Source organism: Panicum virgatum, chromosome 9N, assembly GCF_016808335.1.
Source record: "Panicum virgatum strain AP13 chromosome 9N, P.virgatum_v5, whole genome shotgun sequence".
Taxonomy (NCBI): domain Eukaryota; kingdom Viridiplantae; phylum Streptophyta; class Magnoliopsida; order Poales; family Poaceae; genus Panicum; species Panicum virgatum.
In genome coordinates this window covers 66,172,972-66,198,572 of record NC_053153.1, presented here as the reverse complement: position 1 = coordinate 66,198,572, position 25,601 = coordinate 66,172,972, and the positions used below count along the sequence as shown (strand labels likewise).

Below are 25,601 nucleotides of genomic sequence, written 5' to 3'. Positions count from 1 at the left end.
GCAGCGCCGGCACCGCCAACGAAGGAGAGAGCGGCCCAAGCCGGACGACCAGTGGACCGCCGCGCCATGCTAGATCCGGCCAAGGGAGGCATCGAACCGACGATGGAGCGGGCGGACCGGCCACCAGTGCAACCAGAGCAAGGCGAGCAGCGGACGCAGGAGCGCGGCGAGACATGGGGCCACCGCCGAGCCGCCGGAGCAGCCCGCCACGCCGCACGCCGCCGCCGTGGCCACCTCCGCAGGGGGCGCACATGCAACCGATGGCCGCTGATGCAGGGGGCGACGCCGTGGCTGTGCTGCACGCCGACGGAGCCACCCGCCACGCCGGACGCCACCACCGTGGCCGCCTCCGCAGTGGGCCGTTGCACCGCATGCTGCCGCGGTGGGCGCCCCCGTAGCCAGGTCAAGGACCCGCCCGCCGCCGAGGCCGATAGCTCCGGAACCAGCCAGGAGCGTCCGGTGGAGCCCAGATCTGACCCACAAGCACGCGGATCCGACCTCCAAAGGGGCGGATCTGGCCGCCGGCCATGTCTAGGGTCCATGGAGGAAGCAATAATGGGGAAGAAAGAAAGGAGAGAGAAACGGAAACAGACGAAGAAACAATGGCCCCGCCGCCACCCTCCTCGCCGCTGGCCGGACTTCCGGCGGGCAGCTCCGACGGCGGCGGAGGAAGAGACAGCGGCGGGGCGGGGTAGGGGCGGCGCGACGGCGGGCAGCGGAGGAGGGGGGGTGTTCTCTCAAGTCTTTAACGTGTTGTTTCTTAGGTTATCACGTTGGCTAATCATCGATAGTCTTGCAATATATATTATTGTGCGTTATGCTCTCACAGTTTTCTAGTGTTTATTTGTGTAATATCAGTTATAGTGTCGTTCTCCAAATTGAAGACCATTCTCCAAATTAAAGTGTTCTTTGTGAATTAGTTGAAGTTGAGGGCAATTGTTGTGCCTCCGTGAATATGATTACATGGACTCTCCATGAGACATTGACCGAGATGCATGTAAATATGTAATAGGTCGAGGTAAGCTTACGGTGGGGTGGATGGGCAGCCCCGAACCCGCAAGGCTCGTCGCGGATTATGGGCAGCCACAAACTCGCAAGGCCGCTGACGCTAAACTATCCGGCGGGTTCGTGCTTGTCCTCTAATCATGTCCTCTAATCAAACCTGGCAGCTGAACTTGTCCTTGTAGATTTGGTGGCCAACACACAGAAACCAGCATGACCTGCAATGTAACAGTTGTGGATTCGGTGGCCAACACACAGAAACCAGCGCAACCCTCATGGATTCGGGGGCCAACACACAGAAACTAGCACAACCCGCATGTAACAGCAGTTCGCTTGCTTATGCATCTATGCTACACTTGAATACTTGATTGTCTAATATAGGCGGATGCTATGTGCACTTATTACTTTTGTTTATTTTTAATTCTTTTTTTGAAAAACTAGTAAGATGCACGTACGATATGCATGCGTTTTGAAAAGAACCTTAACAATTTTGGATGAACTATACGTGTCATTGGCATAGTAAAAAAATACTGTCTAATGTAGCTGGTAAACGGACTAAACCATACAGAACATTGCTTCTGTCACGTAGGGGGGGGGGGGGGCAAACAACAACAAAACCTGTTAATTCTTTTTAAAAGGGAAAATATCACCTATGAATATGGCCCATTTAGAGAAGTCCTCGTCAATAGGTTTGTTATTCGCTTTTACTCTAGAATTTGGAATGAAGCATTTTCTAGTATACAAAACTATGAAAGCGATCATCACTGCCAGAAAAATGGGCTTAGTACTGGTTGGGAGACCCCCTTTAGTACCGGGTGTCCCAACCGGTACACCCTCTCCGGTACTAAATGAGTGTCATGTTAGTACCGGTCGATTCAATCGGTATTAAATGTGCCACCAGAAAAGAAAAAATGCATGTAGTTGTGAGGATTCAAACCCACAACCTCCAAATTCGCGTGTAGCTTTCTTATCATCCCACCTGTGCACCACATGTGACTAGATACGAGATGATTTCTTTTTGAAGTAATCATAGAGGCCTATTTAATACCGGGCCAAAGACGCCGACCGGTACTAAATGTCACCCTTTAGTACCGGTCTGTGCTATTCACTACGTGAAAACCTCAAATAGTTAACACATCATTAGTAACAGGCGCTAGAAGCTCGTTACAGAGAAGTAAAACTGTAATGGACCTCAAACAACACGCATTACCAATAATCCTGGCAGGCCCCAGCCCGACCACGCCACCACAACGACCGTTACTAATAATCCACAATAGTAACGGGCGTCACTAAGGCCCGTTACTGGATTCTGGGCCGTAACGGTTTCTGCACGCAACCGTTACGAATGGGGTCATTATAAGTAACGGTTGCTTAAAGTCCGTTACTAAAAATACCAAAATCTGTAATGGTTGGTTGATTTAAACACCATTATGAATGGCACAGACATGAGTAACGGTCTGCTACTCGAAGACGACTTCAGAAGTACTCGACGCCTGCAGTACTCGGCTACGAAGAGCTCGGGGGCTTGTCAGACCTGGACCCACGGGACTGTGCACACCGCAAAGATGTGAGGAAGATTCCGGATACCTACAAAGAAGAAAGAAATCAGGCTTCTACTAGGATTTCTCTGTAATCCTACTAGAACTCTACTTTGTAATCCTCCTATGACTCCTACTTTGTAAACCGACTAGAATTCCACCCCTGGACTATATAAAGGAGGGCGGGGTACCTAGATCGGTATGAACCAACAGATAGCTAGATTGCTCAACAGAGCACAACACCCCAGCGCAGGGTGCAATATACCAACCCAACACACAGGACGTAGGGTATTACGCTATTCTGGCGGCCCAAACCTATCTAAATTTGTGTCTGTGTCCTTGCGTTTGCTTTCAAGTTCCAAATTCGGCGATCTGCTCCCAACAATCTCCTATCTTAGAGCATCCCAAGGTAGGCGAGCGATAAAAACCGATATTATTCCAAGTTTGACCAAGTTTATAGAAAAAAGTAATAATATTTTGAATATCAAATGAGAATAATTAGATTCATTATGAAATATACTTTCTTAATTTACCTATTTAATGTGTTACATATTAGTATTCTTTTCTATAAATTTGGTCGAATTTAGACTACTTTGACTTAGGACAAAGCAAAATGACTTACATTTTAAGACGGAGGGAATATCCACTTAGTATTCTAGGTGGCTTCACATAAGGCTTCAAAACGATTTTCTAATTAGTAATAATAAGATGTGATTGGTTTTGGTACCACACACACATGTATAGTTTTATCATATAGCATGGTGGTTCAGAAGAGACTTTTTTTACAATGTAAAATATCCTCTTGCATCTCTAGCAATAGCTCTCAAATCAAATCAGATCCTCTAATTATTGAGTAAAGGCTCCCTTTAATTTTTGAAGGTCAATTTTTAAATCTCAATTCCAGCAGTAGCCTCTATATCCCACACTCTTCTTTTAAACTAAAGGACGTGACCCATTTATCAGTGCATAGGAGCTCACTCTCCAGGAATGGAGGGTGGAGAAAGAGATTTGGAGGCCTCCACAAAATGGGGCTTTAGGGGTAAAGTCCATTTTTCAACCCTGAAGTATTATAATCATCCGATTTTGAATCTGAAATTATAAAACTAGACATTCTACACGAACGAACTAACAAAACTGTACAAATTACACTCGAAGCCGAAACCAACCTCGATTTTGGACTATGTCACCCATCCAACATGGCGGTACTTCTCAACCATCCTGCTGCTTGCTGCTCCGATCGAGGACCATGCCCTCCTCCATGCGTCGACACAACGCCACCGGCCAAATGCTATTCGCCACGTTTCTCGTGTTTGCACTCGCTGCGCGGGGCGGAAGATGACTGCAACACCCCCGGTGGCCACGACCAGTTTTTTTTCTGGAAAAGAGAAATTTTATTGATTTCAAGAGGGATACATCGAGGTGATACGTCATATTGAAAAATTCCCGACCTCTACTCAAAGTGCACACAACCTACAAAAGTTTGACGAGAACCCTGACATACTAATGGCTGTCGATTCTAAAACTAGACCGCCATCCATGTGCCAAGAAAAAAAAATCATTGGCCACTTGTACCAAAAAAAGAGATGCCGGTATAAGAATATCCTGCAAAGTATGCTGCTGAAGGATACCCCACGTACGGAGCCAGTGCGTAGTCGAGAAGATAATCTGCAAAAGAAAGATTATTTATTATAAAAAAACTCTGCATTTCTGTAGAGCCAAACAGACCAACAGAAAGCTGCCGCGCTCATAAGAACTAGTGGTTTAAAATTTTTTGGTAATCTATTTTACCAGCTTCCAAACATATTGGACACGTTGCGACTTTTGGGTGTGCCCCAGGCCGCACAGACCGAAGCTCATACCAATCGCGTGAATCGGCAGTCAAAAAATAGATATCGTATCATTTCATTTTCATGACAGAAACAATACTGTTGGTTTTCTTGTCAGTTCCGTTTAGATAGATTATCTTTCGTAAGAATGACACTTTGGCTAAGATACCACATAATTTTTTTTATCTTGAGTGAGAGTTTTAGTTCTCTTATTTAGGTTGGGAATGTCTTGATGGATTAGTCCTAGATAATGTGATTTTGCTGTAAAAACACATGTCTAGTCTAAATTCCATTTGAAATCATCTCTTTCTTGGTCTAGTTCCACTGTTGGCAGACGTGAGGCCAGATTGTTCCACATCGTCAACTTATGCCAATAAGATCTCTGCTCCAAGATACGTTAGGAATCTGCGTATGCAGTATCTCAGCCACCGTATCTTATTTTTTTTTCCTAACTATGTTATATACTTTAGGGTATTGATCTCATAGAGATCTATTACTAACAATATGTCTTCCGAGAATCTTACTTGAGACCCATCTTTTATTATGAAGGTTCCAAATCTTAGTAAGTCTCGTTTAACCTTCATTAAACTTGCCCAAAAATGCGAATCTCCTCTCTTCCATTGGACTTGCACCAGTGACTTAATCCCTAGATATTTATTGCGTATGATCTGCTGTCATGTACCATCTGTCAAGGCTATGTTTTTAAGTTCAAGATTATGTATCCCTAGTCTTCTTGGCCCTTCTGTTGACACAGGATATTCCATTTTGCTAGCCAATATTTTATTTTGTGTTCCTCACGCTGCCAAAAAAAAATAGAACGGAAACAATCCAACTTTTTGCGAAACCCTTATGGGATTTCGAAGAAGGACATCATGTACATGGGCAACTGCTAAGAACAGAGTTGATAACTGTTAAGCGAGCTCCAATCGAAATTTTTTTGCCTTTCCAACTACGAAGTTGTTTTTCGAATCATTCTTGGATCTTCATCCAATCATTATTTGACAATTTTCTATAATGGATCAGAATGCCTAAATAATGAATTGGGAAAGTGTCTGGATTATATCCAAACAGTTCCATGTACTGACATTCAAATTTTTTTGCTTGACCAATGCAGAAGATTTCGCTCTTATGGAAATTGATTTTTAGACCCGATAGCTGCTCAAAGGCATAAAGAATGATCTTCATGTTATAAGTATGATCCAAATTATGGTCTATAAAGAGGATCATATCATCAGTGTACTGCAGTATTGAGAGGCCAGGACCAGGTTAGCATGGGCTTCTGAATTTTTCTCTGTTTTTCCTACAAACCATACCTCCTCACACTCTGACGCCTGCCACTAGATTTCATTTGGAGTCCCAGTTTGCTTGACATTCAAAAGGCACTTTTCATTCTCTTTCTTGTTTGGAAGAAATAAAAAAATGTTCATTTCCTTTTGACAAGAAAGAATAAGAAAACGAAAAGGTAGAGAAAAATCCTCAGAAGTGGCCCGTTGGTGGGTCAGTAATTCTAAGCACAAGATTATAAATTGTTGTTCTTCCGCACTTATGTGGAGCTTATGGAAATCCCGCAATGAGATCTGTCTTCAGGGCAAAACTTGGATGGGGGAGAAGCTGATCATAAGAAGAATGGTGGGCATGTTGCAAAACTGGCGAATTCTCTTCTCGGATGGCGGCTGGAACTTGCTGAATCAAGTCCTGGTCCGTTTAAACAACAAACTGAATCAACCGCTAGCGCTACTGGGTACAAGCTCGACGACTCTACCTCAATCATCCTTGATGGCGGTGAGCGGATCAAGTTTGGATCTGTTCCCTGGAAGGCAGGTCTCTACAAGTGCAACTGGAGGCGCCACTGAACCGCCAAGTCTACCTCAGTCGTCTAGAGTTCTTGGATTGTCTGTCACACCTTGCTTGTAATAAGTAGTGACTTTTCCGTTTGCTTTCTTTGCTCCGTGTGAGCCTGCACTTTTACACGCTTAAACTTTTAACGCTGGCTTTGTTTCGGTGAAATAAAGCGGGGAAACCTTTTCTCTAAAAAAAATCCTCAGAAGTGCAGACATACTGCTAGGATGTAGTGTAGCCATGATTCATTCTTTACACTTTGTTCACTGTCTAGCTACTAGAGTGGAGAAGGAAGGGCAGCCCAAGGAGGGAGACTTGAGTGGTGGTGCTAGAGACGAGAGGCTAACAACTAACCAAGCATCAAGCATGGCAGGTAGAAGAGAAGGTAAAGACTGGATTGAATTCCTGCTGTCATGTGGTTGGATTGGACCGATCTGTGTTGGATTGAATTCCTGCGTATAAATGTACATCACCACTCGTACATGTACGTGTACGTTGGTCCACCGTATACGACGATCTGACCATTTACTGGTCTGGCCCAGGCTGGGATCTCGGTGGATACTCCCATCCCATCTGACCATTTATCTTGGTTCAAGGGTCCAGAATCCCCTCCTATCTTCTCTTCTTCTCTCAAAAGACAAGAGGAGAGAGAGAGAGAGAGAGCAAGTAGGAATGGCGTCCGACGGCAACGGCAGCGGCGTGGTCACCGTCTACGGCAACAACGGCGGCGCCCTGCTGGAGCCATCCAGCAAGTCCAAGTCGGCCACCTTCTCCGTCAAGGTGGGCCTGGCGCAGATGCTGCGCGGCGGCGTCATCATGGACGTCGTCACGCCGGAGCAGGCGCGCATCGCCGAGGAGGCCGGGGCCTGCGCCGTCATGGCGCTGGAGCGCGTCCCCGCCGACATCCGCGCGCAGGGCGGCGTGGCGCGCATGTCCGACCCGGGCCTCATCCGCGACATCAAGCGCGCCGTCACCATCCCGGTCATGGCCAAGGCGCGCATCGGCCACTTCGTCGAGGCCCAGATCCTGGAGGCCATGGGCGTCGACTACGTGGACGAGAGCGAGGTGCTCACGCTCGCCGACGACGCGCACCACATCAACAAGCACAACTTCCGCGTCCCCTTCGTGTGCGGCTGCCGCGACCTCGGGGAGGCGCTGCGCCGCATCCGCGAGGGCGCCGCTATGATCCGCACCAAGGGGGAGGCCGGCACGGGCAACATCATCGAGGCCGTGCGCCACGTCCGCACCGTCATGGGCGACATCCGCGCGCTCCGCAACATGGACGACGACGAGGTCTTCGCCTACGCCAAGCGTATCGCCGCGCCATACGACCTCGTCATGCAGACAAAGCAGCTGGGCCGCCTCCCCGTCGTCCAGTTCGCCGCCGGGGGAGTCGCCACGCCCGCCGACGCCGCGCTCATGATGCAGCTTGGCTGCGACGGCGTCTTCGTCGGCTCCGGCATCTTCAAGAGCGGCGACCCCGCGCGCCGCGCCCACGCCATCGTCCAGGCCGTCACGCACTACAGCGACCCGAACATCCTGGCCGACGTCAGCGCGGGGCTCGGGGAGGCCATGGTCGGCATCAACCTGGCCGATCCAAAGGTGGAGCGATTCGCCGCCAGATCCGAGTGATAACCTGGCCGGGCCGCGGCCATCAACTTCATTTTATCGTCGATCCATCCATCTATATTGCCGATCGATCTCTGGATTTCACTACTACAGTAGCTTGCTTCTCGTCTATATCAGTCTCTTGTTCGGTCAAGAATGAAGGAATGATAAGAAACAAAGGGGAACTATTTTGTTCATCGATGATGATCCTATATAATGGGTATGGATTGGATTGGATCAGATGCCTGTCGCTCAGTCTGCCCTGCTCCGACGGAGATACTGCACGTGCAGTTACTGCAGCTGACGTGTGGGCCCATGCGCCGTGGGGCCCACGTGTCAGCGGCAGTAATTGCACGTGCAGCTACTGCACCGGATCCTCGTCCGCCCTGCTCCCATCTGCTGCTTTTTTTTTGTTATTGCGTAGTAACGATCTTTTGCCTACAAAGAGCTAATCTAATTGTATTAGTTCTTATAATAAATTTCTTATGTGGAATAACACCGGTTTGGGATCACGGGATCCTTTTCTATCAGATATTGTAGCACATATGAACGAGCATACATAACTGAAGCTGGGGTAGCATTTCTTTTGGTCTTAAAAACATCACTGGCGTTAACATGTTTTTCTTTTGGTCTTTAAAACATCTCTTGCGTTAACATATTATTATATATAATTAGATTTGTGCCCGTATATTGCTACAAACAAAATGAAAATCATATTATCATATAACCTCATTTATCTAGAAGCGTCAAAACTAATGTCCTGCAACTACCATATTATGAGCTGAGATTCAACTTTTATCGTTCAACTAGCTAAGTACCCGTGTGTTGCAATGGGACATAAATTACATATATATAGGTGATATATCTATCAAGAATCAACTGAACCAAAATCACTTCATTCAAATTTACAATGATCCCTTTGTTACAGGGTCATACAACATACAACAGCTATGCTTGTATTCATGTAAATAGAAATGTGTAAGATTATATATGTCCCCTCAAAAGTATTTTTATCATTTGACGTTGACCAAATGAATTTGCTTGTAATAACAAGATGAACAGATATTTTCCCCAAGATACATCTACCAGCTCAAAAGCACCTGAGGTCCTGAGTTCGACTCCCCTTGTGAGAGCTAATATTCTGGGATTAATGGCGTTGTGCATTCAGTAGCAGGCGACGTTTCCGTCGACAGTGAGGCGCCTGTGGTGACTTCGTCAATCTTAAGGATTTGCCGGCTCAGTCTTCAAAGATACTCATAGGAGTAGAGTTTGCGTACGTGTGTTCATGGAGGTGCGAGTCTGATTGCGTTGTGTCTAAGTCTGCCAGCGGTCCGAGCCAGCACCGTGTCTAACGCGAGGAGAGAGAGAGTAGAGGAACAGTAGAAAATGAGAGAGAGAGCAGAGACAGACATAGCTTAGAGCTAGCGCCGGATAGAGAGACAGTATAAAGATTTTTACAATCCCAGCTATCTCTAAGCTGGCTGTTGGAGGAGGCCTAAGTTGTACTATCTAATCTCAAAAAAAAATTATCTACCAGCTCAAAAGCTTCCGGCCCGTGCACATCTTTTCAAGATCCTTGCTTTTCTAATCAACTGCAAGTCCATCTAATATACTTCTTCCCATCGATGTCATAAACCTAGGCATCTAATATAAACTACATGATGTAAAAGCAAAACCTAACTACAGCTTCCATGTGACAATAAATCAAAATGCTTCCATTTTTCAAAAATCTTGTGCAGAATTGTAGCAGAAAGTGATGGAGAATTAGCACGATGGCATAGTGCATAACCTCATATTTGTCTATGACCGGCAGATGAAGATCAATGCTCACACATACTATAGTGATGGAGCTGGCATGACATGCCCCTTAAACCTGACATGCAAAAAATAATTTAGAATCTAGGTGATAGTTCTGCAGTTAGAAATTTCATATACCCTTGCTCTTCTGTTGCCTGAAATGAAGGATCAGATGTAATATCTAGTAGGTGATTCTGAAAAACTGTGTACCATGCAAGTTCCAGCACTCAAAATATTTCACCAGTCTGCATACATGTATGAGGGCATGAAAGAAAAATTAGAAGGAATAAGGCATGTTATATTGCAAGTGTATCTTGGAAATTTTACGAGTGGGCAACTTCAGCTTTCCACATCAATCGCCGGTCAGTACAACAGTACCCCATCAGTGGCCATGACATGAACAATCAGGTGCTAACACCACCAGATTATTTAAAGGTAAGAAATGAACATCAAGGGCAGACATGACATTGACAATAGTAGAGGGTGCAAATTGGTGATCTTTAGGTGTATTTTCGTGATCTAAATTATATTCGTCCAAATCACATCCCGTCCAAGACGCACTTCAATGTATATAACAATAAAGCAAGAAAAGAGTAAACAATGATCACAATTATGTTATGTAAAACGGAAAACTAGCAAAGGATTGTCAGCACCAACCTTCAAGTTATCATGGTTTAATCTCTTATCAATTAAAGCTCTGGCCAAACTTGCTAAAGTCAGGAACCTTGTAACATTCCCTACACGTTGTACAGCGATGCCTGAGCATGCAAATCTTGTCCTACTGAAGATCAAATAAACTATAGTTAACAATGTTTCCATACATATTCGTAAAAAGAAAGAAGTATAGCAGCACACATCCATTGCACAAGCAAGTGAGACGACACTTTAGACAATGCAAGTCAGGTATTTCAGAAGTGATTTTTTTTTTGGAGAATGAATTTACTAGTAGCCGCGTACAGGTACTATCGCACACGAGCACGGGCCTACAAACAGGCTACACGCCTACACCTGTACATGGAGTCCGATTTGAGCAATCCAATGTACATTATACTTAACTCTTTCATTTTAATTTCTTACAAAATCACACTCATGTAAATGTGAGTTGAAAACAAGACATGTTGCCGAGGAGAAATTATCGGGTGCACAAAAATGGTTCATAAAAACATGCACAAACTCAATTTGTTACCAAGCTCGTATATAGAAAAATCAAAATAAATATCCCAATCTGTCTCACATTATTTATTTTCTCCAGCTCAAGTCAAAGTTCACTTCAATTTGTCTTCAGTGAACCCAATCTAAATTTGGTCATGTTTTTAGCAAACCATCAACATCTACAATATTAATTGGTTTTATTAAATTTAAGAGTTGACAGTGCACCCATTTGATACTGTATACATGCTATTGCAACTTTTGTAAGTTTGGTCTATGTTATTTTTTTTATTTGGGACAAAATTAATTCGCAACAGTGCAACACTGAAAATATGCTGCCACGGATCACGATCCGTAGCACGATCGATAGATAGATGTAGATCCCGGCCACAACATGCACGCACGGACGCACTCATGAACACGATGTCGACAACACCCCGGCCAGATCATCGCACCGCCCGCCGGTCGGGCCCGTGGCACGCACGTCCCAATCAGGGGCCGTTTTTCCTGTGCTATCGCCCGCGTCGCACACTGGTATCGTGTCAGTCCAGGCTGGGGGCCAAGGCCCAAGCAGGCGGCTGCATGATTAGACAGAGAGAGCTAGGAGAGCCGGGGGGAGGGCAGTTTGGGCAATTCGCGGCGCGGCGTTAACGGGGGAGGGCGTGGACGGCGGAACGGAGCCGACGGGGCGCGTGCGCGGGCGCGTATAAATCCCGGTAAAATTCCCCGGCGCGAGGCCTCAAATCGCTCCCTGCCTCCTGTCGCCCTCCGCAGCCCCTGCCTCCCTGCCTGCCCAATCTCTCCGGCCGCCCCGACGCCGTTCGTCCGCTCGCGCCCGCCCGCCCGCCGCTCGGAGAGAGAAGACCGGAGACCATGGCGGACCAGCTCACCGACGACCAGATCGCCGAGTTCAAGGAGGCCTTCAGCCTCTTCGACAAGGACGGCGACGGTAAGCTAATACAGCACTCCAACCATCTCTGTCGTTGTAGCTCTTATCGCCGGTGATCTGCCGTGCTATACGCTCGTAGTCGTAGCTGCTGAGGACCTTGTCTGTTCTCCATGTTCCGTTAGAAAAAACCGTGGTTTCCACTTCCGTTTTCGTGGTCTGGTTGCAGAATGTTGAAAGGATGCCGTGTTGCGTGTGCCGCCTGAAATTTTAGCGCGCCCTGAGCATCCGGTAGCGAGATCCTACCGAGGGGTGACGCGCGACCAAAACATGGTGTGATGCGGCGCCGCGCCTGCGCTGCACGGCCGCGTGTGGGTCGAGAGATCTCGTGCGATTCATGAAAATCAGGCTGCGAAAAGCGCTGCTGGGATCTAGATCGATGTGGTAGCTGGTAGCCTCGTCTCGGATCCAGATGTGGCGAAACAGTTAGGCTTAGATCCGGGGGCCCTTGCTGTGGACCGAGTCAGGCTGGGGTCGTTTTATTTGTAGGCGGTAGGTAGCCTTCGTCCAGATCGGTCGGTTATGTTGGGGGTTTGTTTGGTCATGATGACAGGCACATGAGACTTGTATACCATTTGAATGCACACTGCTTCACTTTTGACTGAAATTATGTGTTTTGTATCTGTGGCCTGTGGGCTGGGAATTTTTCATAGGGCAGAAGTAACCATGGAAGAATTTCCCTCGGGTTAGTGGTGTAGGTTGGGGGGCTCATAGTTTCAAGGATCTGAAAGCAGTGAAGGGAAATGTTCAGATTCTGTATAGAGTTGATAGTGGAATTGGGCCTGCTTAGATTTTGATTCTGTCCTGTGTTGCTTAATGTTTTGAGTTCATGGTTATAACTCTGGTTTTACTGAGCCATGATTATGGTATCACCATGCTTTTGCCGTGATGATTGTGACGTTGTACTTTAAATTGGTAGTGCTCAGCTTATAGGTATTGAAGTACCCCATTTTGTTAGGATTTGTGTTTTAATATCAAGAAAATCTTGTTTACAGTCAAAGGCCAATTTGCCGCTTTGCCAGCACTAGGGAGGTAACCAAAAATTATATCTCAGGAAGTATCAAATTCAGTACTTGCTTTGGAAGTACCTCCCAAGGTTGGAGCTGGACAAGTGGTTTGCTGAATGCTGACCACAACCTTTCTGAACTGTTTGCTAAATCTATGATCACAGTTTTCAATTAGTGTTCACAGTTTTCAATTAGTGTTGTCCTTTTTCTGAATGATATGTTTATTTCTTCTGGCATGATTGCTTAATGTCTGATTTAGTTGTGTTGTCACTTTGAGTGATATTGAGGTTTGTTAATCATTGACCTATCCTGCTATGTAAATGCTATGTATTGGACAGGTTGATCTGAAATTGTTATCTGCTGAGTATTGGACAGGTTGCATCACAACCAAGGAGCTGGGAACTGTCATGCGTTCCCTGGGTCAGAACCCAACCGAGGCTGAGCTCCAGGACATGATCAACGAGGTCGACGCTGATGGCAATGGCACCATCGACTTCCCCGAGTTCCTCAACCTCATGGCCCGCAAGATGAAGGACACCGACTCTGAGGAGGAGCTCAAGGAGGCGTTCAGGGTGTTCGACAAGGACCAGAACGGCTTCATCTCCGCTGCGGAGCTCCGCCACGTGATGACCAACCTCGGCGAGAAGCTGACCGACGAGGAGGTCGACGAGATGATCCGCGAGGCGGACGTTGATGGCGATGGCCAGATCAACTATGACGAGTTCGTCAAGGTGATGATGGCCAAGTGAGGCCGTGTTTGATGGTATACTACCCCCCGCCGGAAGGAGGAAACCGTGCATTGCGTATTAGTAAGGCATGCGGCTCTTGTTTCCTTCATCTTCCCCTGAAGAAAACCGTACTAGCTGTAGCTGCTGAACATTTGAGTCCCTCTGCTGCCACCCCTGCCTGCCCAGTCTGTCGTCGAACGAAACTCTTGCTTCCTGTGTGAATCTGTACGGCTTTGCTTGTTCTGGACCCTGATTGCGGTTGAATCCAGTTTGTAGTAAAATTTGTTCATCGGTCGAATCTGCTCGTCTCCTTTGGTGCCAGTGATCAGGCAGTTGCTTTCCATGTATCTCGTGTCGTGGTCGTGTTGTCACTTGTCAGGTTGGTGCCTTGTGCTGTCCAGACACCAAGCCGGCCACCGGCCATTCGAGTCGAGTGCCTAAACGGCTAAACCATCATCCTGACTGCTCGCTTTGGTCGACCCGGATAGGAATGGCTCCCGGAGCACCCGGCATTGGCCGTACCAGCTCGGCAGCCGGAGGCGAGGGGCACGGACGGGGCCGCCGCGTTTTGCTTGAACTATTTTGAGCCCAAATCCAGCCGGCGGATGGATTGGGCTCGCAAGGGAGGGAAAGCTAAAGGAGATACTGCGGCCGCGGGCTGCTGGCTGGACCGCGCCCCAGTCTGGATTACTGAAGCCGCGGCGGCCGGCGGTTGGGGCGGCCATCGTTGACTCCGATTTCTCTCCGCCGGGCCGCTTTATGCTTCAGAGCGACGTAGTAATAGGTAAACTAACCATTCTCGAAAATTCGCCATTGCTACAGCAGATTTTCAGACTTCGGTTTTACTTTTACCTCCTCAGCTGCAATTCCCTCATCATAAATTTTAAGGGTTGCTAGCACTGAGGATCATGCACACTGCACAAAGACCAGGACACAGGCTAACTGTGCTCACCTCATACTTCTAAAAGCAGTGTTTATTCTGAAGTAACACACCATAGAACAAACTGAAGGGGGCTAAGTTTGAAGCCTTGAGCTAACAATCGGTACTCCCTCACACCATCTGGTGCACCTCATCAATACCTCATTACTACAGGACTACGACAGCCTTGACTATAAAATGAACTAACCCACCAGTAAGCCCATCCGCAACGGCCTTGAAGACGGTTGTTTCATCGGAGCTTACTCGCCATCAACCAATGAACCAAAGAACTTGGCTTGCAAAAGCCGACTCTGCAATGGACACCGGTCATCCGAAAGAGAAGCTATGTACAGGGAAAGGCCAGCGCCGGCCTCTGGAAGTTTAGGAGGCCGCTTCATGCCGCCGCGCTGTTGCCCTCGACCTCGCTGTCGCACTTCCACACAACATCCTTCAGTTGGGTCGACAGACTTCTGTAGAACTGTTGTACAGCACGGTTAATTTGGGTACTAACTCAAAGCCCCAGCTTAGCAGCTTGTAGAGAACCGCAGGAAGAATTTGCTCGAGACTAGTACCTTTTGAAACTCCAGAGTATCTCCCTTTGCTTTCTTGAGCTCAACCACGTGAAGGGACGGGGCTATTTGAAAAACCTAAAGTTTGCCATACAAAAATAAGGTCTGAATTTAAACTTTTCAGAAAAATAATAAAGTCTGAATTTGTTATTTGTCTTCAATTTTTTTTGAAACGAATTTGTCTTCAATTTTTAAACTGTTTTGTAAACGTGGTCTTTTCACTTACCTCAGTTGCAACATTTAGATTGCCTTTTCTACCTGCTTTCGGATTCTCCATCCTCATCTGAAAAGAAGAAACACAAAAACTTTTCAGGACTTGATTTATGGAAAAGATGGCAGTAAGAGTTGAAAGCAATAAGGGTTGAAAGCAGTAAGAGAACTATTTATCTATATATTGTAATCAACAGGAATACCTTGTAGTTTTTCTTCTGAATGTCAAATCCAAGTGGTTTTGCAACCTCTTCTATCTTTGTGATTATTTCCTTAGGAGGACATTGCGAGGTGAATCTTGTCTCTCTTTTATACTCCTGTTAATTATTTACAGTAGTATCATTATAAATATGTAGTTTCCAAAAGATAGTTCAATTAACAAGAATGTAATAAAAATCGAAACATAACATTGACCATGTAAAAAGACAGAATTAAGAACCATATCTGACCTTCTTTGCCTCAAACAAATTCTCCAAATTCAGTGCCTGATTTAGTGAAATCAGTTCAAATGCATTCATTGTGGTCGGCTGATCTTCAGTTTCCTCTTTCACATGCCGGTCCTGGTAAACGAATCAATTATGCACAGTTACTCAATTAATTCCTTCTACAAAATGCTTAATATTTATTGGTCCATTTGACTCACTTCTGAGTCTCCAAAAGCAGCATCGACGTCATCAAAACTAGTTTGATATTTCTCGTCGAAAACAGGAGGCTTGTATCCCTTTTTGAACCAAGGATCTTCCAGTATCTGAGCAATGGTGATCCGCTGGTAAGCACGAAAGGCAACAAAAATAAACGTAAGTGGAGATTCAAGAAACATTTATCAGCAATTGAAATAATGATTACAAGACTCAGTTAACAAAATGGTTCAATGATCTGCAGGAGTGGGGGAAACAACATTTCAAGTGTTTTGGTTAGCTGATTATGACCTGTTTCAACAACTATGCACCTATGCTCAAAAGTAATATGATACTTACAGTTGTAGGATTGGGATCAAGAATTCTGGCAATCAAGTTCTTAGCTCCCGCCGAAAACCATGTGGGACATGTAAACTGAGCTTCGGAGATCTGTGATAGCAAAAAGGAGTATTAAAACATAATAAAAAACAACAGCATCTTGGTTCTGTTTTTATTGTCTATTTTCCATCAATGTTACCTTTTTGTATAAGGCAATGATGTTTTCATCCTCGAAAGGTAAATAACCAGCAAGAAGAACAAAGAGGATTACTCCACAAGACCAAATATCCGCTGTTGCGCCATCATAGCCTCCATCCTCAATCACCTACAAAGACACAATAGAAATATTTTTTAGACAATCTTGTTTAATACTGTGTAATAAAAGCATAATTTTTGTCAAAAAATGTTACCTCAGGAGCAACATAATTGGGAGTTCCACATGTAGTATGAAGCAGACCATCAGCCTTTAGAGCAAAAATTAATAACAATATTAGAGTGTAAGAAATGAGACACGGCAAAAAAAGGGAACACAATGAAACAATTATTGAGAATTTATCATAACTAATATATTCGAATGGTACCTTCAATTGCTCCGTTAAAGCACTTAAACCGAAGTCAGATACTTTGAGATTCCCAGCAGCATCAAGCAGCAAATTTTCTAACTGCAAATACAGGTTAAGCATATATCTCATTTTTCTTGACTTCAGTGCCCATAATTTATTATAGAAAAATATGCGAAGGAAAATAAGGGTCCACCTTCAAGTCTCTGTGGTACACTCCCCTACTGTGGCAATAATCAACTGCATTGATTAGTTGCTGAAAATATTTCCGTGCTTCGTCCTCCTTCAACCTTCCATTAGTAGCCTGATCATGAAGTTGTTGTGTAACAGCAAATTGAGTTAATCAAAAACATGATTATGTAACTCGTGTCATTAGTCTCATGTAGGACAAAGGCATTTCAAACGAATGATATACTGTCACTTACAATGATTTCAAAAAGCTCTCCGCCAGTAACATATTCCATAACAATGAAAATTCTTGCTTTACTTCCCATCACCTGAGGTAGAAGGCATAATTCCAGCCAAATAGTGTCAGATTATAGGCATGAAAACTGAAAAAACATATTTCCAGTTTAAAAACAAACGTATTCCGAGAAAGATGCAGTGATACATCATGAAGTGTTGATACTTTTTTGGATCTTACCTCAAACAGTCGAACAACATTAGGATGCTTGACTAACTTCATAGTGCAAATTTCACGCTTAATCTGCATTAAAATTTAGGATAATATCAGTATAATGCATAGTGCATAGTGACTAGTGAGCATCTGCTTAAAAAATGCATACACGAAGAATCAGTCCCGAGGACCATATTGAACAATACTATTGAGTTGAATGCACCAACCAGTTCAACACAAAAGCGGCAAGTCACTTATACTTCAACAAATACTTTATGTTTTCACTGTGAATTGTTCTGGCATTCATTATTTGTTCGGGAACTAGATGGTTAGAGGTAAAATGAATAGTGAAGTTAATTAAAGAACAACTGAGGACATGGAGATCCAATAGGGCACTCAAGAAATCAGGAAAACATATACCAAAGTGTACAAACTGAAGGCATTGTATTCAATTTGCACAAAGTTTGCAGATGGAAACAGCACAAGGCACCAGGAGAACATACTGAGTTGGTAGTATGACTTCAACTGGAAGATCACCATGTGGATATATCTTGATGGCATGCAAATATGTAGATATGAAATCGTTTCTTAATTGGAGTTTCATCTTCCTATGATCCCATGCTGACACGGCAACGTCCAAGGAAGAAAATTCATTATCCACGTTGTTCCTTTGATACAAAGATTTTAGAGTTATCTTTTGATACAAAGATATAAGTGATGACAGTGAATTTTGACAAAGGAAACCACATGTTGCATCTTTGACTGTCAGGAACGTTGATAAGATTGACTGTTTGGCAGACTGAACGTCTTACCATATAGGAAAGTCATATACGGCTTAAATAGGGAGCATAAGACTTTAAACTTCGGTATTTCTAATTAATTGAAATTTGATCTATGAATCATGATATGGACAGACAAAAGATTTGACAAGAAACTAGTGCTTGGTCTTATAGAAAGGAATTGCCTGATACTGACCTGTTCAACCAATCTGTACCTCTGAACCTTCTCCTTGTCAAGAATTTTGATAGCAACAGGCTCCCCATTTTCAGTGTTCTTTGCAAACCGGACCTTTGCGAAGGTTCCCACCCCAATGGTGCGTCCGAGCTCATACTTCCCAACACGGCGCTTTACCTTTGGTGACAGTGCAGCTCTCTTTGCCCTATACATCTTACAACAAACGAAGGTTCCTTTGAACCTTGGAGCTGTTATTCAAACAGCTGCAATGTTCAGTAAACCAACCCTTGAATTAGTACCTTGAAAAATTAGCTATTCTAAATTTCTAATACACAAGTGACAAACTATGGTGAGAAAAAGGAAAAGAAAAACACACGAGCTAAAGAGGGAAACGAGAGGCTATGTGGACGCACTCCTAAGTTCAATACAGAGTTTTGTTTTGATTGAATCTTACGGCAAAATTTGGAGAAAAGTGAGACAACAGAACACGCTCTAGTGCTATATCATCTTCCAGGAAGGAAGAACTAGGCTTCACTCAACAGTATGCCCTGTATACTAACAAATTTCTTGCAGATGAGCATAGAGCGCTAGTTCTCAACAGACAACTCTGAAAGAAATGACCAGAAGGTGAAAAAATGCGGAAAAGATTAAACGGCAGGTGGGGCATTGATTCAAATGAACCCAGGAAGTTGGAACGCAAACATCAGGAGGGCCTTTAAATAAACAACAAAAAAAACTGACGGGAAATGAATGACATGCAAAATTTACAAAGCGTAACGGTTCCCGAGTTGTCTACATTTGTCATCTTTCAAGAGGAAGCTCTTGTGTTCTTTCCCCGAAACTAAGCAAGGAGAAGGGAAAGGGCGCAGCCTTTTGTAAATACTAAATTTTGTCACTCAAACATTACCCACCTGATCTAAACGATAAAAAAATGACCAGACAGCTCCAAACCATAGAATGATTTGATCCGGTTTGACCAATATAAAAGGAGGGTAAGACAAGCGCCTGCAACCAGTAGGCGCAAGGCAGCACAAAGAAGCCTACGAATGGCTCAGACTTTTGCAGGTAAAGCAGTGATACCCTGAAAAGCATGCAGGCACACGCCACTTGCTGATTGACATGGATCATTCAGAACAAAACCCGAAAATTCAGACCAAAAGGCACTTTACCGTGGTGAGTGGGTAGGTGTATTGCTGAAACAAATCAAGTAGTTTTCAAAAAAAAAGAGAAACAAATCAAGAGAAAGAAGAAAAGATGTTGGCGCGGAGCGAAAGTTCACGGATGTGCTGGAAACGCCAAGGCCGCCAAAGGGAAATGCACGTATTTCAGAGGAGAGGACAACCGAAAATGCCACAGCAAGCGGCCTTGCAATTTACAGGAAGCAGCATCATGCTGAAGGCCCCCCGAAACCCACCGTCTCAGAATCACAGCTCAAAAGGCAACCCAAATGCAAAATTCTAGCAGCGCAAAGCCACGCAAGAAACAGATTCGGGGCTGAGGCACCGCAGCTCACCTTCCAGTTCCAGTGCCGAGCGCAGGATGATCAGCGGCTCGCAAGAGCTCAAGAAGAAGCGCGAAGCGAGGGCGAGTACTAGGTTGAGAGTTGGGAGAAGGATGTTATGGGGGAGGAGAAAGAGAAGGATGTTATGCTGGGGGCGAGAAACGAGAGGGGTGTGGTGCTATAATAAAGCGTTGGGGGGCGGGCAGGTGTGGCCTTGTGGCAACCGGCCAAGACAGGGACTTGCAGGGGGGGCTCCGGGTCTCGGCACCAAAAGGTTTGTTTGATTGCAGTTGCCACTTCACTGGCCCTTTTCAGGCACCCAAGGGTTGCAAGGTTGCGTCGCATCTTGTGTCTTTTGGGTCACTGCTATTCCTTTTTTTTCTTCTGATCACAGCCGAATCTGTGCTGAGATTTGCAACCCCGCGGTAATCGTCACTTTGAGAGCAAGTACAGGGTCTAAAATTTGTTATTTCAGAAGTCGTCACTTAGAATTTTAATGATCCACCTGTTTAGTGTGGAGACAGTACTATATTCCAGCTAGCTGTACTGTTCTGTTCACCTGTGGGCTGGTGCCTTGCGCGCAAAACGAGCTCTTGTCGCCGAGAACCGATTTTATTTATTTTCTGAAAGCAGGCCAGCAAAAAAGGAGCGAATGACAGAACCAAACAGCAACATATTGCCAACAGATCCGCTGGACACTCGCAGCATTGGTTTTTCCTTTTGTTTTATTTTCTTTCTTTCTTTTTTGATAAGTACGGCATTGGTATTGGTTGTTTGGGCTGTTGGCAGAGCACAGAGGGAGCAAAGCTGCAGTCACACAGCCACCAAAAAATTGAGAATTGTGAAGTTCCTTTTCCTGCAAAAAAAATGCTCAAGATGGCAACCGGTGTACCTGCGCGCCTGTGCCCTACTCGGTGCTCGGTCGGTTTTGGGCGCGCAGGGGCGACAGGGGGACGAGCAGAAACTGACGAGCGGCACATGGTGACGCTGTAGGCCAATTTTGATTGGATATTTCATATTTCGATCGGGTGGGAGGAGGATCAGGCTTGTTCTGGTAAAGATGACGCGTACCAGCCGGCCAAATGCCCCTCTCGATCGACGGGGATGAGATGAACGAGGGAACGTCTGGCGCATACCAGCAAGTCAAATGCTATTGCTAACTATCATTCAATGTCCTAGTTTCCTTACATGGAAAATAAAAAAGATTCTTCGGTGCAGGGTTTTGCACACGGAGAACGGAGGAGTTCCAAGAAGAAACAAGTAGATCTTTGCATCGGTGAGACCGGATCATCCTTTTTTTCACGACCGTGCCTGAGTACAATCTATCTATTATCTTATTATTTGGCCAACAAACGGAGTCTCCACGTTCGCTTTCAAGGTCTAGAAATTACCACGTTAATTGGAGAAAAATAGAAAAATAAAAATTAACCACCACTGCCATTATGATAAAAATTAGTCTAAAATACCCTTGTGCCTAATTAAATATCACCCACCAATGTCATTATGAAAAATTAAATATAAAATATCATTTAGCTATATATCAGTTACAAACATATACTATTAATAAAAACTAAAGCTAACAACAATCAATCAAAATAAAACAAAAAAAAGAATAATTATATGGATAAAATTATTAAAACTCAACAAATCAAATTATTATTATAGGTAGATCATATTTGAATTGTTTTAACCAACAATAAGACATAAGTTACGTAATGAACACGGTGATGTATGGTAAAAAATAATATAATTTTTAAGTAAGGATACAACGACACGCAAATTTTTGGATTTCCAATACTAGCCGCGCAAATGCGCGGGCTATATACCTAGTTATCTTATTATTTGACCAACAGACGGAGCCTCCACGTTCGCTCTCAAGGCCTAGAAATTCCTACGTTAATCGGAGAAAAATAGAAAAATACAAATTACCCACCACTGCCATTATGATAAAAATTAAACTAAAATACCACTTTGCCTAATTAAAAATCACCCACCAATGCCATTATGAAAAATTAAATATAAAATACCAATTATCTATGTATCAGTTACAAATATGTGCTATTAATAAAAACAAAACCTAACAACAATCAATCAAAATAAAACAAAAATAAGAATAATTATATGCATAATATTATTAAAGCTCAACAAATCAAATTGTTATTATAGGTAGATCATATTTGAATTGTTTTAACTAACAATAAGACATAATTTACGATAATGAATATGGTGATGTATGGTAAAAAATATTATAATCTTTAAGTAAAGATACAACGACATTCGAATTTTTGAATTTTCAATACTAGCCGCGCAAATGCGCGTGCTGTACGCCTAGTTTTTATTAAGAGAAGAGAGATCGGATCATCCTCAATCAATCTAAAAAAATAGATCTTTGCATGATCTATATTATCTATGGAGGAGATAGATAATTTTAGGGCATAAACGAAAAACCATAGAGAAATTTAATTTGCTTGGCTGGAGTAGAGCTGTACCTGCATCTCCCGCATGAAGAGAAAGATCATTGTGCTGTTGTGCACAGTAAAGAAAAAGAAAAAGAAAAAGAAAAAAAAACTGCTTGGACGGATAACCACAGAACCGGTGGAACCCTACACGCGCAGGTAGGGGTGGTAAAGGGCCCAACATTTTGAACTAGAAAATCTAAGGATCGGGCCCTAAAAGGGCCGGGCTCTAAACATATGTATTTTTGAACTAAAAATTTTAAGGGCTTTATTGGGCTGTGAAGAGGCCATTAGGGCCATGGCCCATTACCACCCCTACGCGCAGGCTTACGTATACCGACCGCATCAGCGCCGTTCATCGGGCGGAATGCCTCGGCATCGCCATCCGGGATACCGCTTCGGACCGCGGCCACGTGGGGTTGGGCGTGGCCGCGGCGCTTTTGTTCCGTCCTGGCTGCAAAAGTTGGCGAGGGGAGGCCCGAGTCCCGCGCCCGCGCCAGCGCCAGCGCCCGCGCCTAGGGGTGGTAAAGGGCCCAACATTTTGAACTAGAAAATTTAAGGATCGGGCCCTAAAAGGGCCGGGCTCTAAACATATGTATTTTTGAACTAAAAATTTTAAGGGTTTTATTGGGCTGTGAAGAGACCTATAGAGCCATGACTCATTACCACCCCTACCCGCGCCTCGTTGCTCTTGCTGCCAACTTGCTCCTCCCATGGTCCATGGAGAAAGTGCTCGCTCGATCGCTCTCGCCTCGCAGGCATGGCCATGGCCGTGCCGCGGCGCCGGTTCGGTACGTGGCCAGCCAGCAGCCAGCGTGCACTGGGCTGACGGAACTGCACACGCCTGAAAAGAAAGAAAGCTTCCTCTGTTTGCACAGGCCAGGTCGATAGGTGGTGGTTTTTACTTTCTCGTTTCCAGTTTCCACTGCGCGCGCTAGCTACGGCGGTCGCTCTGCCGGCGGCCATTGGCGTCTGGACTCTGGAGAGTACTTGCTGAGCTGAGGACAGCAACGGCCATTCGCGCAAGCAAGAATTCCAGGGTTTCTTTGTTTATCTTTATGCTGATCTGAGAATGGCAAGACCACTCGACCGATTAAAAAAAAACGGGCCGCGATATTCTGTTACGGGCGCAATGGTGCCTTCCAATTCAATTCCCGTCGCCGTCGTGTCCGCAACGTTCTGGAAGTTGGACAAGTGTAAAAGTTGTTAGCGCATTTGACCTCGCAACCTCGCTACGTTCTGGAAGTTTAAAACCAGTTGAATAATCGTTAGCATGCCGATCATCATCATATATAAAAAAAAAGAACCTTGCTGACGGAGGGTCGATGCGGGAATGTGTGGAGGAGCCATAGGATTTTCTCGATCGCGTCTGCTCGAGCCACGTCGGACGGTCCCGTCCGGGGGATGAGCGCTAGGAAGCTTCCTGGCAGCTGCGCGCGAGAGGGTGGGAGTGGATCGGCGAAAGCGACACCGGTCACCGGGCCACCTGCTGCCTGCTTCCCTTTGTTTGCCAAATCCGACGATAGAATTTGGCCCGTTGCTCGTAGGCGAATGGTCGCTGTTGTGTGCAGCTGGTGTGTCATTCATTTACTATGATATTATTGTTTCCTACGTTTTGGGGATGAATGGTTTGGCTTGCATCTTTCATGTTTACCGTGGAGAAATATCAGGCGCTTCTTGTTCTTCCTTAGCCGCCTAGCTAGATGACCAGCATTGCTCGGTCTCGGTCGACCACAGATGCGAATGAGATCCTGGTGATCGCATCGAATTTGAAAAGGTAGTAGTAGATGCTCACGGTGATGTAAAATGTGTGCGGTCGCAGAGGCCGGAAATAACGTTTTTATTATTATTATTTTTTTCAAAAAAAAAGTAGATGCTCACGTTGAGACGTACAGGCGAGCGATCTGGTCCTTGGCGTGTCCTCGCAGCAGTTTTGATGCAACTTGTCTTTCCAAGTTAAAACTGATGCAACTTGTCATCCAGATATTATTTTTTTCTCGTAGCAGCTCGGCGCTGGTAAATGGAAGCGTGGTGGCCTCTCAGCCTACCCGTAATAGGCGGACAAGCCCTTCACGCCGTGCAGGACATTGCCAAACACGGCGCAAGCAGGCAGGCCGAGCCGGACGTCGCGGGGGCCGCGGCGCGGCGCCCGCATGTCGCGCTCGGCGGGATCGGGGCGGGGATGCAATGCAGGCCGGGGCGACGAAGCTTCCCGGTAGCTTCGTCGGGGGCCCGGCCCGGGGGTGGGGGCCGGCTCGACGGGAAAGCGGGCAGGCAGCGGGGCGCATGCGGCGGGGGGAAAGGGAAAACGACGCGCGGCGCCCGTGGCCCACGCAGTCTCACATCGTCTGAGCCGTGCCGTGCCGTTCTACAGGCTACAGCTAGCTCCTCGGGCTCCCGGTTGGGCCATGTTTGGTTGAAGTGTGAAAATGTTTTGATGAGAGAGAAATGATGTTTTAATCACTATTTAGGGGTATTAAATAAAGTCTAATTATAAAATTACCTCCACAATTGTGGTACTGTAGCAGTTGCTCTATCTAATGAGGTCTTTGACTGCATGATTAGAGGATGATTGAGCGCGGTCACTGTAGCATCACTATAGCCAATCATGATGAAACTTAGCTCATTAGATTCGTCTCGAAAATTTACACTCATTCCTAAAAAGGTTTTGCAAATATACTTCATTTAGTACTCCATGCGGACGTTTGTCTTTTTGTGCAATTATAATTTAACATGTAACCAAACATTTAGTACTCCATGCGGACGTTTGGTCTTGGCTGCTGTACCCTGCCGCGCCGAGGTCCCCGTGCTCCCGCAGGGCTACGAGCCTAGTACAAGCGGACGCGCCGCTGTGCCGGCGCCCGGCGCGTTTGCCGGCGTGGCGGAGCTTTGGTACGGGCTGAGGTCAGAAAGGTCGGCCGGGTGGCGGCGTGCCGACTGCGGAGCACAGATCGAGTGCGGCTAGCTGTCCGGCCCGGGCCATACGTACGGCACGCGATCATGATAGGCGCTGTGCCGCGGTGCCGGGCTGCGCGAGCGCGACTGCCGTACAGGTCAGAGTAGAATTCGCCTTTGAGTTTGAGTTTTGGAGGCGATCGCACGGGAGTCTTCGCGTCCACCATGATAATACTACTGATAGTACATGTACATACTACTAGTAGCTAGTAGTGCGAGCACTACATTCTACTGTGCGACGCAGACGTGGCCGACTGCCCTCCGCGACCTTTTTTTCACCTACGTACGCGCATGTGATCTGGCCGGCCTGTCCGCGATATAGTAGGCGATAAGACCACAAGAGCGCTTGAGCCTAGAGCTAGAGAGGCACCTCCGTAGATCAGCCACGCCGTACGAGTCGACTCATCACTCATGTCCACCACCAACCAGGCCGTTGCAAGAACGTCATACACTCATACTACTGCA

The 25,601-nt window shown here is 45.6% G+C and overlaps 3 protein-coding genes across 8 annotated transcripts; 2 read left to right on the top strand and 1 right to left on the bottom strand.

Annotated features, from left to right (window-relative positions):
- The first annotated feature begins 6,724 nt into the window (after nt 1-6,724).
- LOC120687270 (probable pyridoxal 5'-phosphate synthase subunit PDX1.1) lies at nt 6,725-8,053 on the top strand. The gene has a single exon (XM_039969258.1). It carries the CDS (start codon nt 6,878-6,880, stop codon nt 7,835-7,837), a length of 960 nt encoding a protein of 319 aa, XP_039825192.1. The 5' UTR covers nt 6,725-6,877; the 3' UTR covers nt 7,838-8,053.
- A 3,320-nt stretch (nt 8,054-11,373) lies between these two features.
- Nucleotides 11,374-13,738, top strand: LOC120687271 (calmodulin-3). Its single transcript, XM_039969260.1, has 2 exons — nt 11,374-11,708; nt 13,088-13,738. The coding sequence occupies exons 1-2, from the start codon at nt 11,633-11,635 to the stop codon at nt 13,459-13,461; spliced, it is 450 nt and encodes a 149-aa protein (XP_039825194.1). The 5' UTR covers nt 11,374-11,632; the 3' UTR covers nt 13,462-13,738.
- A 632-nt stretch (nt 13,739-14,370) lies between these two features.
- LOC120687268 (CBL-interacting protein kinase 31-like) lies at nt 14,371-19,897 on the bottom strand. 6 transcript variants are annotated; one of them, XM_039969252.1, is made up of 17 exons: nt 19,738-19,892; nt 18,246-18,487; nt 17,771-17,938; nt 17,640-17,643; nt 17,298-17,360; nt 17,080-17,151; nt 16,851-16,958; nt 16,676-16,756; nt 16,505-16,558; nt 16,294-16,419; nt 16,116-16,205; nt 15,782-15,904; nt 15,588-15,698; nt 15,342-15,455; nt 15,155-15,211; nt 14,932-15,006; nt 14,371-14,837 (listed from the first exon to the last, which is right to left on the bottom strand). In XM_039969252.1, exons 2-17 carry the CDS (start codon nt 18,377-18,379, stop codon nt 14,754-14,756), a joined length of 1,464 nt encoding a protein of 487 aa, XP_039825186.1. In that variant the 5' UTR covers nt 18,380-18,487; nt 19,738-19,892; the 3' UTR covers nt 14,371-14,753. The 6 variants fall into 6 exon arrangements, with proteins under 6 accessions (XP_039825186.1, XP_039825189.1, XP_039825188.1 ...); XM_039969255.1 differs by lacking the exon at nt 17,640-17,643 and having other exon boundaries at nt 14,375-14,837; nt 17,774-17,938; nt 19,738-19,876; XM_039969254.1 differs by lacking the exon at nt 19,738-19,892 and having other exon boundaries at nt 14,375-14,837; nt 17,771-17,891; nt 18,246-18,389.
- Between the last annotated feature and the right edge of the window lie 5,704 nt (nt 19,898-25,601).